This window comes from Pseudogymnoascus destructans (genome assembly GCF_001641265.1).
Source record: "Pseudogymnoascus destructans isolate 20631-21 unplaced genomic scaffold scaffold_7, whole genome shotgun sequence".
NCBI classification, from domain to species: domain Eukaryota; kingdom Fungi; phylum Ascomycota; class Leotiomycetes; order Thelebolales; family Thelebolaceae; genus Pseudogymnoascus; species Pseudogymnoascus destructans.
In genome coordinates, this window is record NW_020167526.1 from 249,034 (window position 1) to 267,987 (window position 18,954).

The 18,954-nt window shown below is 44.8% G+C and overlaps 2 protein-coding genes across 2 annotated transcripts; both read right to left on the minus strand.

Annotated features, from left to right (window-relative positions):
* Positions 1-10: 10 nt before the first annotated feature.
* On the minus strand, positions 11-1,785 carry VC83_02830 (uncharacterized protein). Its single transcript, XM_024466484.1, has 7 exons — positions 1,494-1,785; positions 1,219-1,379; positions 1,104-1,165; positions 904-1,046; positions 780-851; positions 475-730; positions 11-426 (listed from the first exon to the last, which is right to left on the minus strand). Exons 1-7 carry the CDS (start codon positions 1,707-1,709, stop codon positions 122-124), a joined length of 1,215 nt encoding a protein of 404 aa, XP_024325351.1. The 5' UTR covers positions 1,710-1,785; the 3' UTR covers positions 11-121.
* VC83_02831 (uncharacterized protein) lies at positions 1,786-5,241 on the minus strand. Its single transcript, XM_024466485.1, has 10 exons — positions 4,873-5,241; positions 4,531-4,819; positions 4,383-4,469; positions 4,159-4,333; positions 3,892-4,097; positions 3,672-3,838; positions 3,423-3,616; positions 3,044-3,373; positions 2,851-2,997; positions 1,786-2,794 (listed from the first exon to the last, which is right to left on the minus strand). Exons 1-10 carry the CDS (start codon positions 4,929-4,931, stop codon positions 2,187-2,189), a joined length of 2,262 nt encoding a protein of 753 aa, XP_024325352.1. The 5' UTR covers positions 4,932-5,241; the 3' UTR covers positions 1,786-2,186.
* Between the last annotated feature and the right edge of the window lie 13,713 nt (positions 5,242-18,954).

The window sequence follows — 18,954 nt, forward strand, 5'->3', positions numbered from 1 at the left end:
GTATTGGCACCACTAAACCGCATAATTTCGTTTACTCTAGCATAACTCTATTCTATACTAATGGATATCTAGATCTTCAAATCAACAACAGCAGACAGAACTTTTCCCAACAGCTTCAACTCTACTTCTTCTTCGGCGGCGCAACATTGAACTGGAAGTGAATAATATCACCATCCTGCACAATATAAGTCTTCCCCTCCTGCCTATACTTCCCCGCCGCCTTAATCGGCGCCATCGACTTCTCCCCATTACAGAGATCATGAAAGTCCTGATACGCCACGACCTCAGCCTTGATAAACCCGCGCTCAAAGTCGCCGTGGATAACACCAGCAGCCTGCGGAGCGAGCGTACCCTGCTTGATAGGCCAGCAGCGGATCTCCTTCTCGCCGGCGGTGAAGTAATACTGCAGGCCGAGCTTGTTGAAACCTGTCATGTTAGGATGGGGAGCATGGAGGGGATGGTGGGGACATGTACCTTCGTTGGTGATCTTTCCGAGGCGGCTCTGGACCTTGATCTCGGCCATGAAGGCGTCGAGGGCGGGCTTGTCGTCGCGTAGGTTCCACAGCTTCTCCTCGAACTCGACGGAGAAGGGGATGATGTCTGTGCCTGCGCCGCCGTGGGCCTTGACCCATTCTGCGATCTTGGGGAGGTATTTGCATTTTTGGCGGAGGTAGTCTTTCATGGTCAGGTTGATGAGGTAGATAACTGGCTTGGTAGTGATGAGGCGGAGCTTGGTATTGTCAGCATTATCTCCGAGGATTATAGTATCTAAGACGAACCTTGTCGTTGATCAACTCGATTTCTGGAGTCGTCCACTCTCCATCCCTAACGGGCTTATCCTGCTCCAAGAGCTATAAGGGGTAAGCCAACTGCACATCTCTACGGGAGAGACGTCGAACTTACCGCCTTGATTTTAGCAGTTGTCTCATCGAACAGCGGCAGCATCTTGAATTTTCCTCCAGCCTTCCGCACAATGGCCTCCTCGGAAACCTTAGCTTTAACAAGAATATCCAAGTCCTTCTTACACAGCTCGCTCTGGATCGTATCTGCACAGAATCTTCATTAGCGTCTGTTTTGCCCGCGTCAAAGGGGCAAATGCTTACCCAAATCGCGGACAGGGTCAACGGAGTCATCAACGTGCAGAACTTCATCGTTATCAAACGCGCTATGCAATAGTCAGTGACGGCTCTATCACTCAATACCCCGCAAAGAACGCACCGGACAACGTGGTACATCCCATCCACAGCCTGGATGTGACTCAGGAACGCATTTCCCAGTCCAGCTCCCTCACTCGCCCCCTTAATCAAACCAGCAATATCCGTCACCTGCAAGTATGCGGGATACATGCTCGGAGGCTTCCAGACCTTGCACAAGAAGTCCTATCTCACATTAGCCAGGGGCTCAATATTCCGGTCACCTGACCAAAAAGGGTGAAGGGAAAGATTCATCACGTGAAAATGCCGAAAACAAGAAAAGGGGTGAGAAGAACATACATATCTTGGGTCAGGGACAATGCAACGCGCCTCATTCGGCTCAATGGTACAGAATGGGTAGTTTTCCGCCGAGGCGCTCTGCTCGGTCATGAGGTTAAACAGCGAACTCTTGCCGACGTTCGGCAGGCCCACACAACCCATCTTTAGGTTGGACTTGACGCGACCGAAGGCGACGACATTATTCGTCGTCGCCTCTGTTGCTTTCTTTGGTGGCATAATGGAGTAGAGGAGTTATGGCGGAATTTTGAGGGTAGGGTGGATGGGGATGGAGGGGAAGTTGTGGGATAGAGGGGTTGTTTTTGACTCTGCCAGGGTCTGGTGCCAAGCATTTTTATTTATTTTCGCGAGGTTCAAATAGAGTTTTGCGGGGCGGCTGACTCGCCTGCCCATCGATGATCAAGATCACCAAGACTTCTCGAATCTGCTTGGGTTATGGATTTATGCCCAGTAGTTGATTCCATGCACGGTCAAACAATCGTAACCAACACCTTTGAGTTTTCATAAGTAACAGGGCCCCAGAATTAATCACCTATAATGCGCGGGGTATCTTCGATTTTCACCTCTCCTCCTCTTCGGATTTCGATTCGAGGCCAGTGTTGGAAGGTTGAAATAACATACGGATATGTATATTGTAGGATCAACCCATAGCCATAATAAGGCGTTGATAGAGTCTATGTCTCTGTGAATAACCGCTCAGCACTTGTCCCCGGGGCATAAAAAGCTCGTCCCAATCTTGTCAAAGTCCACACCCATCACAGTCAGCGCTGCATTGATAACCCCGCCTATTCCCTCGCCAGCCATGAATCCAGCTGCAACAGCACTCCCAAATATCACATATGACTGTGGACTTTTCTTGTTCCAGGCCCATGCCAAACCAGCTCCAACGAACATCGCTGTCCCATAGACAGTACTTGGCAACAGGAAGGCTAGACTGATAATCATCATGTTTGGATGATATGCTCTCACCCAGTCCCAACGCCCAGTCCAGATGCAATGCCGCAATGACACCATAAAAACCCCGAAGACTGCGAATAATATGCTGAACCACTTCGACGAAGAAGGGATAACAAAATCCGAGCTTGTTACTGCAATGGCCACGGCTCTCCACGCAGATACTGATGGAGCTGCAAAAGGGCAGGTATCCGGCGATGCATCTAAGATGCAGGGATAGGCCGTAGCGAACAAGACGAAAATTGAGGGAGCGAGGAAGACGGCAACGAATGTTCCTATGCTCTGGGCAAACCATTGAAGTTTCGGAGAGGTTCGGAGGAGAAAGCCAACCCGGAAATCTCCAGTAAGGTCTATTGTCAAGGTGTTAGCCTTTATATTATATTACAGATGGCATACATATTCTCACCGGCTGCTTGATTTGCTCCAATGCTTGCAAGCGCCCCCCCAATGAGGTTTAACCTCTGCGCTTGTTGTAAAGTCCAGCCTTGGCCACTCGTTGTTGCCCCAAGTATGATCTGAGAAGCTTTCGATGCAGCGGTCAAAGGTGTGATATCTGCCCCTAATTAGAAAAGTTGATTCAGTGGACGGGGTCTCCCCACCTGTAGCGCCCGTGGACTGTATAGCGAGGAAGGAGAAGAAAAACGCCAGAAACAGTGCCAATAAGATTTCGCCTACTGGCATGTCAAACTGGCTTTTCATGACGACGCATGCCATAATCAGCACAAACAGTAATCCAGGTAACCACATCCACGTTGCTACCAGCTCATCTCGTGAAGCAGGGTCGATGGTTTTGTTGCTGTCTTCGTCGTCATACTTTTCCGTAAAAGCCTCACGCCCATTTCGATTTGTCACTCGTGCCCAGACTTTTAATGTGCCTCTGTATAGAACTTTTCCCGATAAAATAAAGATTCTCCACTGGCAGGCAAGCTCTGATATCAAATTAGTACCCTGTTCATGTGGAAAGATGTCGTACCTTACCAGTGAACGAGACAGCTATCATACACGTAATACCTGGCCATAATAACCAATACCTCGGGCTTGGATGATTCGCAGACGCAAACTCATCCGAGAGACTGGAGTATGACATTAATCCATCCCATGTTTGGTTATTAGACACAGCCGGGTGCCCAAATGCAATCCCTCTATTAACTAATATTGGACCAATGATACCCCTAGAAATTGATCAGTGTGCGTCCATAATATAATATTTATCACGAATGGGCTTACCAAGCTAGGACACTGCCGCCAACAAAGGATAAGGAGACGTTCAGCCCAACAAGCATGCCGGATCCAATGAAGGCAGGAGTCCACTCAATAAACCAGCCCCAGCTTTCAAACGCCAATGCAGCCTTGGAGCCACTAATTAGATAGAGCCAGGTAAATGGGTGCCAATCCTATTAAATATAAGTTATACGTTATCAACATATCTGTCAGTGGCCGGACTCACCCATAGAATGCCAACTGCAAATTGAGATAGAACTCGGCAAATCATCGCATACCCGAAACCATATGATAGCGCCCTCATTTTCTGCTTTGCCATATCTGCGCCGCCTACTGCCAAATGAATGCTTCGAATGGTAGTAGCCGTAGCATACGATGACGGGAAAATGAGTTGCAACTCTCGTGCGGCGTGAATGACAAAGAAGCTTCTCACTGACTAGATGTTAGCAATCGTGCTATTCACTCGGCGTACCGCAACATGGCTTTCACATACAGGGAGTCGCGAAGAAGAGACCGAAATAAGCTCCGATAGCGGTGAGTATCGTTATCCGCCAAAAGTCCTGCAATGGCGTTTGTAGCAGATCCAGCTGGTACATGGCAGGGATAGCGGAGACAAAAACGTTGCTGAGTCCTCCTGCAGCGGTTGCAACAGTTTGAACAATGTTGTTCTATCGGCCGTAAGCATAATGCCAGATGAGAGCCAACTGAAATGCGTACCTCTCGTGGCCCAAATTCTCCTCCAAGGAGGGGGATACCATTACAGTATTTAGAAAATGATCTTAATACAGCAAACCCAACAATGGACTATTATTCACTGGGTTAGTATTCATGTCCTTTTTGGAGGCACTGAGAAAGGTAACCCTACTCCGAAAATATTCGCTCCGGATGTCCATCCTGATTTCAAACCGAGGTATATATTGGAAGCATTTACAAGCCCACCGCAAAGTAGACCAACAAGAATAGCTCTAAACGTTAAAATATTTCTATCCTCGTCTGGCAAATCATCAAATGCAAGGAACGGCTCAGCGGCTTCAGCCTCGGCACCGTCTCGTACTTCTGGCAAGTCGCTATTAAGCAGCGCCTCATCTTCAATGGCATCATCCTCCGAGTCGAGTGAAGACGTTGAATATCTTTCTTCATACGAGAGCAGAGGCCTTCTTTATCAGTACCTCGGCACATGGGATTGGGAGGCATTGTTTCAACGTACTCGTTCGTAGCCTTCTCATTCGTAATGCCCTCCTCCTCCTGGGCGTGTGACGAAGCCATGCTTTAACAACCGACCGGCAGCTGGTTTCTTCATTCACAGATTGGTCTCCAGTCCATGGGGAAATTCAACCTTTTCTTTTTCAAGGAAGCACGCAAGGTAGCATTGGTTTCGGGGAGACGGGATGACGACGCGCAGACCACCACGTGAACGGCGTCACTCGGCACCAAAAAGCCTCACAAAATGGGTCGATAAGTATCTATCGCAATAAATTACCCATGTACCCGAGTATGTACGTCGTGGAGAATCTGCCCCAGTTGGTGATAATGACTGGTTGGGAAGGGTCGTCTGTGGGGCTGTGCGAGGTTGTTTCTGGTAGGCGCGACGAGTAACGTAAGTCGTGGCGTACTGGCGGTAATGGCGTACTGGCGGTAGTACGGTTGGAACATCGTGAACAACAACAAAAATAAAATTATATATACTCTAATCCTCAATTAAAATACAATTAGATACTTCTCCCAAGTCCTCTTCGATAGATTCTTCATCTCCTTGCTCAATTATAGCCTTGTTTGTAGTTCTACTACCTGTTGCTATTGACTTCTGTCAAGTAGCCTCCTCTGCTGCAACGACCTATAGCTGCAATTCCCTTGTAGAAATATGAAAATGACCCTTTAAAATTGCTCGCTTGCCTTTTTGCTATACTCTCCGAGCTTGAACAATTGATCGTAGATTGTCAGTATCACATTGTTGTAGAAAATTGCGTGTATTTAGTCGCTCTGTTGCATCTGCTAACTTTTGAATATATCGCTTTGTAGGTGTGTTTAACACTGTACAGGCTTTAAGAATAGTAGAGACTACTGTATTTGCTTTTTGTAGTGTTGTAAAGTCAGGTGGGCTACTATTTTGAAAGACAGTATCAAAAATATCATGTTGTTGTGGTGTTTAAGGCTGTTGTTCAACTTCAATAACTTCTTAAAGTGTCACTTCACGGATAATTCGTCGTGGTTCAAATGGTTGTATCCTGCTCCTCTCTATGCTAAAGTGATATTTTGAGTTGAAAATGCTAACTCTCTTGCTGTTATATATGCAGATAGCCACTCTGCTTTTTGCACACATAGGAGTTGTGCTTCATTTAAATGTAAAAGAGCTGTTATAAGCCTCTTTTTCAATAGTCTAAAAATTAGAACATCAAGTGGCTATAATACATGTGAAGTATGTGGCAGTAATATAAGGATTGATATGCGATATACAGTGAGAAATGAAATTCCCACTTATATGACTGTCATGGCTGTCGTAAATAAGAAGGCGTTGTTGTTGTCCTCTATTTGCTTTTGCACGCGTTATAGGCTCAAATACACGCTTAAGCAAGCCACTTAAGTCCATGTAAATTACTTGTCCATCCTTTTGAATTTGCAGAGAAGTGCCACTTATTTATCACATCTTGTGAAATCCAACTCTATAGTATATTTTGGCCTTTAAATATAATAAGAGGGTTGATAGTTGTGCCGTCTATGCAAATACACTCGACTGCAGAAACCCATTCTTGTTGACCTTGATGTGCTTGATGACATGTACAAAGTGTAGAGTTAACAATAATCCATCTAGATTCCATTGTTCTGATTGAGAATCCCGTCTCATCCATGTTATACACATTGTATTCTTTGATGTCTAGATGCATTAGAAGATCCTTATACACGTCAAGCCACCCTTTTATGACTTGTTTTGTAACTTCACTCATCCTTTGTACTTTAATTTATCTTCCTAGTCATACCTGTAGATGTGGATGTCGTTTAATAAAACGTGGAACCTAATCTTGACCTAATGGAAGGTGTGGTATAGGTTGAAATTGTTCATGAAGTTGATTGTGAAGTTGGTTGTGTAAATTAAAAACCTAGCAATGGTCTGCTCGAACCTCTTCTGCAATTTCTTGTAGTATTCAGTGGCTAGGTGCTTATCCACTACTTGTTAGCTCTCTAATCCACTTTAAGAGTGTTTGTTCTTGCATTTTTGATAATAGTTGTTGTTTTTGACGCGCTTCTACATGTGCGAAGCCTCCATTCATACGACGATGGATAGATTGTTCTAGGAGGTGAAGTGCTTTAGTAGCTGCGTACACTAACTTATATTGCTTTGAATGAATAACTAATATAGCTTGATCTATTACAATATTATGCTCTTGAGCTTCTATGCTCTTTTGACATACCATAATAGAGTTGGGTAGGTAAGATGGTAAGTTTGATGGGGTGGTTCCAACCCCACTACCGCTAGTATGCCATTACCGCCAGTACATTAAGACTTACATTACACAGGTCACCTACATTCAGAGGTGCGACAGAGGCCACATATTCACATTATGTGGTTTATTAGTAACGTATTGCCACACCACCATCCTCCACCTGGCCTTCACAGAACAGATAGACATTGTCTGCGTTCAGGAACCTTTTACTTTCCCTGGCACAAAGACCCAGAACCACCCAGGATATGACTGCTATGCGCCAGTCGACAGCTGGGACAGCACTGAGGCGGAACAGCGGGAAGCAGAACGACCCCGAGTCATGACATACGTCCGCAAAGGGGCCGGCCTTAAGACTCAGCAACGCCGCCCTACAGACAGCTGCGACATGCTTTGGACTGACGTAAACGGCTACGCGATCCTCAACGCCTACCGCCAACCCCTCCACCCGCACATCCTCGAATACGTCACGCACCTCTCCCCCCCCCAAACTGCCTTGTAGGAGGAGACTTCAATGCCTGGCACGACATGTTCGAGCCGGGCATACAGCCAGCACACCAAGGAGCCGAGCTCGCCCGCTGGGCTAGCGATAGCGGCATGGACTTCATTGGGGTCCCAGGAGAGCCCACACAGCGGGCGGGGCACGTCCTAGACCTCATCTTCTCCAACATCCCCTTCGCACACACTGCTGTGCACCCCAGGCTACACAGCGGCTCGGACCACGAAACCCAGATAACGACCATCCCAGGGAGAGGCCACACACCCCTCGAACAACACCACTACCGGATACCCGAATCCGACCTGCCAAGGTTCGCCGGGCTCATACAAAACGGCATCGCAACACTCACGCCGCACACATTGACCAATACGCGACTGCACTCACTGAAGTGTTCCGCACCTCCATCCAGACAGTAGGGAGACCCGACCGGGGCGAGGGCAGCCCGGCCCCATGGTGGACACCGCAGTGCCGGGAGGCACACAAGCACCACCTCCTAATGCGCAACCACACAGGAGGCAGCCCCTCCGAAGCCACACACGACTTCCACCGCACAGTCCGACAGGCGAAACGCAACTACTGGAAGCATATCATTAACGGCGTCCAAGACGACAAGGCACTCTACAAAGTCATAGGCTGGCATAAGCTGTCGTCAAACCTTAAAGCGCCACCTCTCGTAGTAGACAGACTCACCATTGAGGGTACCTTGGCAAAAGCTGAGGCCTTACAAACAGATTCAGCGCTGGAGACGATCTAGAAGAGGACCCCCTCCACAACTGGAATGACAGCGGGCACCTACCGTGGGACCAGGGAGTATCATTTGAGGAAGTTGAACGGAACACTATTGGGGTCTCTAGCACCTCCCCTGGAACAGACAGAGTCACAGTCAGACTGCTTAAGGCATGCTGGCCACAAGTCCAGGGCGCCCTCCACAACCTCTTGAACCATTGCCTTCGGACGAATCACTTTCCCCATCCATGGAAGTACGCCGAAGTAGCCATGCTCCCAAAGGTCGGCAAGAAGGACAGGCCGCTCATGGCGCCCCATCGCTCTCCTCTCCTGCATCTCTAAGGGCCTTGAGCGGATCATCGCCCGCAGGATCGCCTGGACAGCCCTCACTCACTCCGTCCTTAGCCCACAACATGGGGGCGCCCTCCCCAAATGTTCAGCGATGGACCTGGTCGCCTGCTTTACCCATGACGTCGAAACAGCCCTTGCAGCTGGCAACAAGGTTACCATGGTCACCATGGATGTTCAAGGGGCCTTCGACGCCCTGCTCAAAAACCTACTCCTTGAGCGCATGACAGCCCAAGGATGGCCACTTTCGCTCATATGGCTCGTTTACAGCTTCCTCACTGACCGCCACATATGGGTAAGGCTCGAAGACGCCACCACACCATACCACAAGGTCACCTGCGGCACCCCCCAAGGATCACCACTCTCCCCAGTCCTCTACATGCTGTACCTAGCAGAGCTCCTTGCTGAAGACAACACCCTGCGCTTCGGCTACGTGGACGACATCTGCCTCTATATCTCCTAGTAATATAATGCACTTAGGAAGTGAATATCCTTTAGCATTTATAGCTTCGATGACAGTAACAGAGAGTGAATTATTAGGATTATCTACAATCCACTTTGTACGTTAGTATTGAACTCTTTATAATAGAGTTAGTGAACTTACCTGCTTTACTCCGACTAGTACAATTACATCTATAGACCCATAGCATCCAATCATGTAACCTGTCTCATTAAAGTTCTAGAGATTACATGACTTGATATTGTTGAATCCTCAACCTGGAAGCAGGGATCAGAGCCCTGATACTGAAGCTGTGTCAGCTAGTTTCGTGATCCTCTGGATCCTAGATCTTCCATTTCTAATGTTTTGATTCTAAAGCTCTAGGGAACGGACCGAAACCAGGAGGATTTCAGGATCCAAGCCACGAATAGGCACAGGAATAGGGCCCGGAACAGTATATATAGTAGTTAGAATAACTTCAATTATAAGAATATGCATTACAAATTATCACTTTAGGCCCTACTGCTTTGTGACTGTATTTACGGTTTATGTTCTCTACCTACTGCTATAGATCCTACAGAAATTGTCTAGATATTATATTTTGTGAGAATCGCATTATACTTCATAAAGAAGCCCTCGAAATTTGACCGATTCTGTGCTTGCTTTCGCTGAGTATTTAATGCCTTTGTACAAATAGAGTGGAATTTAGGGTGGGCTTTGAGGACTGTTGAAGCTAGCATTAAGAGGGCAGCTCTTTGACCTGTCGCAAGTCTATGACAGCTTGTAGTAGCGTACTCCGATTTGCAGGAATACTGCATTCAAGTTGGTCATGTATAAATTGGCAAATTGCAGCATCTTTGCAGGAGTCAATACTTGGTTTTGTCCTCCATATGGCTTGCGCATTGTAGATGTCGGCTTCAATATGTGTCATTATAGAGTTTTGTACTTGATCTTGAATTTTGGAGCGACCTAGGAGATTGTATAGGCTTGTAGAGGCTTTAAAAAGAACTGCACTGCTTCTGTAATGCGAGATTTATATTCAGAATCATGGGTTAGAGGCATATTGGTAGTATTGTTCATGAATTAGTAGTATTGAAGTGGTTGTCATAAGGAGACGTAGTTGTCATGAGGCGACATTGCATACTCAAACTCGCTTTCGCATACCCAACTCGCTTTCGCCACCTACTCGCTTCACTCGTAGGTGGACAAACCACTAAGTAGTATGTACATATGCTAAGCGGCTCCGTTCAAAATAGATCAGCTAGATAGACTAACTAGACAAGCAACATCCTGTCACAGGATCCTCAGTAAGCTAGTGGAGGGCCTCATTGCTACTGAGGATCACTACCCACTTTCTCCAAGTAGATAAGATGTGTGCCTAAGCTGACTTCAACAGCACTCTCTGCATTTAAGTCTCATATGATGCGGCGCAAATGATTCACTAGAGTGGCTGACATGATAGCAATCAATATTTCAAATATTCAGCTGACACACTTCTTAGCTTACTGTGTCTGCTCTACTCTACCAGCTAAAGAAAGCTTGGCCCTATAGCTCAGCCCTTTCCTCCATAGCCTTATTATGGAATTGCCCTTCGAGCAGAAGAGATCTTCTGTGCACATGGTAATAATTAGGAGCAGATGAAGAGATTGCATGATTTCACGCATGCTTTAGATAATAGGCTGAAGTTGGGGCTTTAATTAGGGCAGGTAGAATCCTCTGTCTAGGATTGGGGTCTGAATTTTCTGTTTTTCTATATAAAGTGTGATGTATTCTAATAGACAGTGAGAAACTCAACTAGTTTTATTCTACTACAAGTCCTAACACACAAGAAATTAGTAAGCCATTTATCCTATCCATGATTTTCTCACCAGCATCCTAACACTCCTTCTACAGATCCCATAAACTCCATCGAACAACTAATCATCAGTGTTTGCACCAACCACCTTATAGGTGGTTGGCGTGCATCTGGAATGTGAAATTACATCTAGCCAGCCAGATATCATTAGTATGTAGAATCTAATATAACTACTATCTAAACAACTAAGTTATAAAACCAATTAAGTGATTAAATTATTAAATAAAATTGACGCTATTCTCACTTTAAAACAACCCTGAATCCAAATTCTCTTCTGTCCTGTCTGTAAATATGTCCTCATCCAAACCACTAAATCTTATAAATCTAGTCTCATCATCGTCATATACCTGTGATCCCAACCACCCCATTGTTGAAATCAATTGAATATTGGCTTCTTCTATCTCTAACTCCTGTGCAATTTTTTCAGGATTAGGAATTGGATTAAGTAAATTAGGAGGCACCTCCTGCTTTGCTTTTAACAACTAGGTAACCTGCCATTTTCTTGAAAGCTCAGCTTTTGTAAGGATACAGGGCACCCAGCTCACAGTAATAGCATATGGGAGTGCGAGTCGGAGGCTAAACGGATGCTATCCTATAGATCTACTATGAAGGATACAAAAAAGATGAGGAACCCCGTTGGGTCAATCCCCTTAAGTACCTGAAACAGGTCCGACTTGGCTAACCTGCCCTAACTCTCCCCACATGACCGTAACCTGTCCGACTCAGATCCCTTCCATCACTGAGGGCGGAGGCATCCTTACATCTTTGCAAGCCTCAACACCACAAATATGAAGCACCTTTTTGACCTTATTCAAGGCTATTCGTGCTCTAAATTTTGACTTCTGCTCTTAAGTTTCCTTCTCCTTTTTAGCCTTGTTAGCTATTTTTTTCCCAAGCATCTTTAGCTGTTAATGGACCGCACGTTGCTTGAACAACATTGCAGCTTTTGACCTTTGCCTTTTGCTAGTTCACAACCTTTGTAGATAGTAAATTATACTGTAGAACAGCTAACTCTCCTTGAGCAAGGACGTTTTCGGTACTGCGCACCTAAGAATCCCATTTTTGTGCTGATGGACTTGACAAAAGGTATGGTATCTTTGCCTGCTAATGCTGTAATTTGAGCTCTGAATGTACAAATTTTGTTAGAATCTGTGGAATTTGTGGTAGGTCTAGAGCGTTTTCAGACAGTGTATATACCTTCATTTTTTTCAAGGCTTCTTTAGGGTTTATTTGTAATGCTGACTTCTAAACGATAGAAGACACAGAGGTTTCTTGCGTAAGGTTGACTTAACAGAGGAGGCAGGGGATTAAATACAAAGGCTTTCTAAGTAACACGTTAAAGTATTGTAAAGAATACTATATTGAGTTGAGCACGAAGCTCCTATCTAAGGAAATACTATCTACTTATATAGTGGTGTCATGCTAAAGGGAACTGTAAGGAACTGTACGAGTTCTAACAGTTCTAACAGTTCCACCCTAAGGAACTGTAGGAACTGTAGGAACTGTATGAGTTCTAACAGTTCTCACAGCTCCATCCTATAGGGTGTCGTTGGGTCCTATGGCATGACCCACTCGGCCAATAGCTCTGCCGATAGCTGTAACATTATTAGCCACATTCCAGCTTCACGAAATGCTCCTATGATTGTGCCTTTCTTAAATATTTCCTGGCAGATTTTGCCTAAGTCTCGAAAAAATGAAGCAATATTATAATTAATATCAAGATTTCACATTGCATATTGAATTGCCTTCTTGTGCCAGTGTTTGTAAGGCTGAAAAACACCAACATCAAGCAGCTGCATAATATGTGTAAGATGTTACAGGAGCAGATATGGATGAATATTCATCACTGTTGCTCGTATGACAAACTCAGGTATTGTATGACTGATATGGCTATCCATAAGAAGGATTTTTAATGGTTTATTAGGCCTAGCATCAGAATGTTTAATGAAATGCTCTAAATAAAGCATTGTTAGTTCGCCATTTGTATATCTAGAATCAGAGAGCAATATAAGCTCGTTGCTGCTTAGCTTTTCATGATACTAGGACTCTATATGTTGTTGTCCTTGTATAATAATCACTGGTAGAATCACTTGTCTAATTGCATAGATTGACTCGATTATAGTAATAGACCTGCAATTTTTGGCCATTGGAACATACATCTTAGTAAGGTCAGTTCAATTATATTTCAATGATGATAACTAATTGTACACACCTCTGTAATATATATAGGAAGTATTACCTCCTCCCCTAGCGCTACTCCAACACAAAAGCCAGTTTCGTGAAAGTTATAGATGTTTTGCAGCTAGATATCATGTTGGATATACCATGACAAATATACTGAAAACCAGTCCTCTACCGCTGAAATATCATGAGTTGTAACTCGAACTCGAGCAATCGCTTTCGTTTTAACGACTCGAAGAAGTTAGAATGGCTTTTTATAAAGCCCTAAACCAGCGCCTTCATGGCGCTGGTTTTGGTGGTATTTCTGCCGCCCGCAAGTGGCTAATTGCTGCAAAAACCATTGCTCTTGATGCCCCGTAACCCGCATGATACGAATCATCGACATATTTGTATATCGCCTTAATTTGTACCTTTGAGAGTATCTTATTTGTCCTCTGTGTTTAAAAATAGGAGGCGATATTAGGGCTTCGGCGGCTTTCAACTTCGCTCGTCAAGTATAGGAATTAAGCGTCTTCAAGTGGCGGTGATTGGCTTTTCGGAAGAGTTCTCGCAGAGGAATTCGAGGGCTTGGTCCATTGTGCAGGTGCATAGTTGAGAGTGGGAACGTATTTTGGGTGTAAATCTCTGACTCGGCTATGACGGGATGCAATTTCGCTTTCCGGATGCACTTCGCTTTCGCCGACCACCTGCAAGGTGGTCGATGAGAACACCGACGATTACTACTATTACCTGTATTTCAGTCTCGCCTCCATCGCTCCAGCTGCGATTCTGCTCATGGCCAGCACTGTCCAAGCCTGCCTCAATTTCGGGGCCGTCACCTCTTACGACAACGGCCAGATGGACGGCGGCACAACGGACAACGGTGTCCACACTTGCACCATCAACACAATCCCCGGGCTCCCAGGAGGCACTGCCTCTTGGTCAGCCAGCTGCATCAGTGGCTACAGTGCGACTTCACAAATAAGGGAGCTAACGTGGCCTACTGCAACCCTTCCAACTGCTTCACTTTCGCTGCGAACTGCAATTATGACAGCGATGCCACACGTTGTAACGCCAATGTATTCGGTTGTTAAACGGGTGTGGGAAGCAGGTGGACGCGGAGACTCATTGTCTGGTAGATTTTCTACCTTCGACTATATCTAGAACCAGTGTTCGGCGGGTACCACTTGGGGTATATACCCGGAGCTTCGCGGGTAGAGTAGGTAGGTAGGTAGGATGTCACAGGTAGGTATGGGTATATATCCGGGTAGATGAGGCTCTGCTATAAAATTATTGTGCAGAAAAGTAGAAATGAGGCTAATAATAACTATGATAATGGGTCGTGAGAATCTGTTTATGATAATGTACTATACTGTCGCAACCTCTATTCCTCCCACTCATCTCCATCGCCCTTGCTGTCGTCACCTTCTAGAAGTGCACCCTAATCCCGTAGGCAGAGTAAATATCTCACAGTTGAAGGCGACAGCCGGTTCCGCTTCTTAAGTTATTATATCGCTGCCATTACTAAATACCCGCTGATGCAGCAGATGTAGCTGGAATTTGTTGGAGGAAGGACGATATTACGACCGCGCGCAAATCGTGCGGTGTTTGGTGACCAGGCCTTCGGGCTTTTGCGCAACGGGCAACAGTAGACTACTCGGTGTTCCACCCACTCGCTTCGCTCGTAGGTGGCGACAGCAAGTTGTGCGTGCGACAGCAAGATGTGCGACACATAAAACGAAGAAAAAGACGCCTTATATATCAACTATATAACTATATAATTAAAACATAAAATCAATAGAACTACTATCACTATCGCTACTGCCACTATTGCTACTATCACTTTGATCCTTACTATACCGTAAAATGATCACTTTTGATTTCAACCCTTCCTTCTTCCGCTCTGCTACCCGCTTCCTCTCAACCTTACGCTCTTCAATTTCGATTTTACGTGCTTGCGCTTGTAGCTGCTTTACTACTTGGTCCGATTCCCTTGCTGCTCTTGCGTCTGCTTTTGCTTGCAACTTTGCTTTCTTCTCTTCCCGCATTTTCCGTGCATCTGATGCATATAACTGCCCTCCTTTCTGTAGTGATTTCCGTGCCCTTGCCTTTGCTGCCTTCTGCTCTACTGCACGTAGAGTCATAATATCTAGCTCGGTCTTATAGAGCTCTGCCCGGTGTAGAACAACTGTAGTTCCACGTGCAAATGATTGAAACCCTTCTCTTGAAGGCGATGAGAAAGCTTCCTCTGCTCTCTTCTGCCAATGTTCAACCGCTTGCACACTTTGCATAGTTGTTTTCGGTGTTGAGATAATATTATATGAAGCAAATGGCTCATAATCAGGTGTTTGATTCCGAGTCTCTTGTATCTTGTCAATTACAAGTGGAGGATTATATGGATATAGTCCTGTATTTCTCCAACCAGATTGAATTGTACGGACAGTTAGAGATTGCCGTCGGATTTGCGGGAGGTCTGAAAGGAACGTACGTAGCTTATACTCATAGTCGTAGCTACGTACTGCTTGATCAAGTGCCTTTTGATGAAAGTGTTTGCACTGCTTAAAAACCGCTACATCAAGAGGTTGTAATAGATGTGTTGTATGAGCAGGAAGGCAGCAAATAACAATGTTATGCTCTTCTGCTAATGTAAGAAAGCGCTCTGTTTTATGAGAGTCATGGCCGTCAAGTAATAAGAGGCGAGTATCATCTGGTGCCATATGCTCTGCAGATAGTTGGATAAAATGCATAAGGTATTGGATTGCAATGTCGTCGTTTGAATACCCGCTCTCATTTACAATAATGAGAGCATTTGGCTCAAGGTCATCATTGTACCATGAATCCATATGAAGTTTGCCAGGGATAATGATAGCTTCTGCAAGTGCAGCACCACTTGCATTTACTGCCTCAATTACAGTAACAGAGAGCCGATTCTCAGGATTATCAACAGTCCACTGCTTTACACCGATTGGTACAATAACAGCCGTAGACTTATAACACCCAATCATATAGCCTGTCTCATCAACATTCCATAAATTATATGGCTTAATGTTATGTTTTGTAATAAGGGCGTTATATGTGAGAAAGAATTCCTCAAACACCTCTTTCTTTTGTGCTTGCTTCCGATGTGTATTTAACGTCTTCGTGTGAATTGTATGAAATTCGGGGTGTGCTTTTAGAAAGCGTTGTAGCCACCGTTGTGATGGTATCGTACGATTAGGTCGTAAGTCTGCAACTGCCCGTAGTATCATAGATCGGTTGGCAGGGACCCCGCGCTCAAGTTGGTCGTATATGAATTGACAGACCGCGGTCTCTTGCGATTGAGATAAGACTCGATTGCTACCTCCGTGGGGTAATTGAGGAGACGTAGTACTCGTAATACGACATCGGAGTGTCTCACGGTTGACATTGAATTTATTTGCAACCCAAGCAATTGTATATGTACTTGGTTGTTTTAAGAAGAACTGTTGGGCCTCATTAAGGTGAGCAATCATAGTAGGATCGTTATTTTGAGGCATTGTAGATACTACGTTATGAAGAATACTATTATTTTTTCTATATATCAAAATAGCGGTGTACGCACATCTTGCTGTCGCACGCACAACTTGCTGTCGCCACCTACGAGCGAAGCGAGTGGGTGGAACACCGAGTACAGTATATAGAATGAATTGAATTGAATTGCTACACTACCTACGGAGCCTACGTATTATTTATGTTATTCGGAGGGCCTACCCAAACTCCCTGAGTAACAGATGGGTTTGCCTGAAACCCAATGCGCCGGAGTTCCGAGGCAATTTGCTCACGCCAAGCGCCAATTGGGCAGCCTGACGATAACACTGGGAAAAGCTGCCATTCTAGGGCCCAAATGCCACCATATCCCAGTGTATCCAGTAGTTGAAACAGTTGGTTCTTGGCAGTTTTAAGAGCCCAAACCAACTGCCAAGAACTGCGTAATCCTAAAACCAACTGTTTCAATATATTGCAGAACTGTACGGTATAACCAACTGTATAACTGCCTAACTGCAGTTTACTAACACGTAACTATTCCTCCTTTTCCTCTACCCATGCAATACTACTTCCTCCAAGCCAAGATTTGAGACACTCAATAGCCTGTATACTCTCAATACCTAGCTGATTCCTACAGTCTGTAATGGTGATTTTAGCGCCTGAAAATAACTGTTCCGGCTCTGCAGACATTGCAGGAATAGACAATATATCAAGTGCCATTATTGAGAGAGCTGGATAGCTGTTACGCTGTGTTGTTTCTAGCCACCAAGATCTTGCATCTGTTACTTCGGGCAATACTGCAGCCTGTAGATACTTTGTATATTCATCAATATCAAGTTGTGACCGTTGTTTCTTCTTCTGCCATTCCTGAAAAGCGTTATGTACTGTAGAAGCTGTCTCGGTAGCTGGTGTAGGGACTGTGATTGCTGTAGACTTATACTCTCTATCCCAAAAGAGCTGTACCTTTGCTTTTGCATCGGTAATCCATTCAATTGGCCAGTTATCCTCCATATATTGCCACTTATTTTGCGGACATAGTACTAAAGCTGCAATATAAACAGGAGATCTGTCTGTCAAGCTGTAGTATTTGTCCAACTTTGCCCATCCAGAATTGCAACATGGGCTCATGAATGCGTCCTCTGCATATAAGGTCTTGCCCTGCTCAAATTGCTCAAGCAAATAGTCCATTGTTGGTAATACTCTTTCAATTGTAGCACCCCGAGACTCTGTAGAGAGTGTGGCATCATAGAAGCACAATAAGAAATTCTCAATCTTTTGTAAGTTCCGCCAGTCTTCTGCAGACAAGATATCAGCAGTATTCTCCTGATACTGTGCACAGTATACGTCAATTGCAGCCCGTAAAGTTGTTGCAGTCTGTAACATCCTATACCAAGAGTTCCACCGAGTTGCATTATCCCGTAAGAGGTTATGACCTTGACTTAGCGTACGAAAGGTAGCCATTCGCTGTGCACTTCGTTGTATGTGGACTACAATATTATGAAGCTTGCCAAGTGGGCCTTTTGTCCTCCAGTGTTGCATTTCTGTTTCTGTAGGAGTAGCTAACGTATTTGTATTATTATAGTCTGCAAGAGCTTCATCACTTGAGTGGAATAAAAATGCTTGAGCTGCCAAGTTGATGATATGGCCGTTGCAGCGAAGGCGGTGATGTTCTGCATTATAGACAATTTGATACTGATTAAATAGAACTATTTATAAATTAGTTAAGTTAGTTATATATATTATAACCTATAAATTGCTTATACATACATGTAGACAATGCTTCTATCATTGTATCGTTATTGCTTGCGTTATCCATCATGAAATAACCAACCTTTGAAGCAATTCTGTAGTCATTGATAACCCCCATAATACTTTCAGCTTGGTTCTGGCCTGTATGTTGTCCGTCAAGCTCTTGTAAAGCAAGTACCGAGTGCTGCAAGTCTCCATTTTCTGCAATATAGTGACCAATGATACCAATAATTGCAAGAGAGTTTGGAGAGGTCCATAGATCAACTGTAAAATGGACTTTTAAAAGTGCTGATTGTACCATTTGCTGTATACGGAGTTTCTCTGTATTATATGTTCGAATAGTCCATAGTTGGATAGTTGTTGTTGAGTGTGGAAGCCAGTTATTAACTTCAGGATTTAGATACTGTAACAAAGACCGGAATTCCTCTCTTGAAGCCATGCGAAAGCTAACTCCACAGCTTACAATCCATCAGACATATAAGTGTTCAAGTACTGCAGGATCTAGTGTCTGAGTATCGACTGTAGAAAGGCAACGGCGTTTATGGTTTTGACTTCGTTGAAATGCTTCGCTG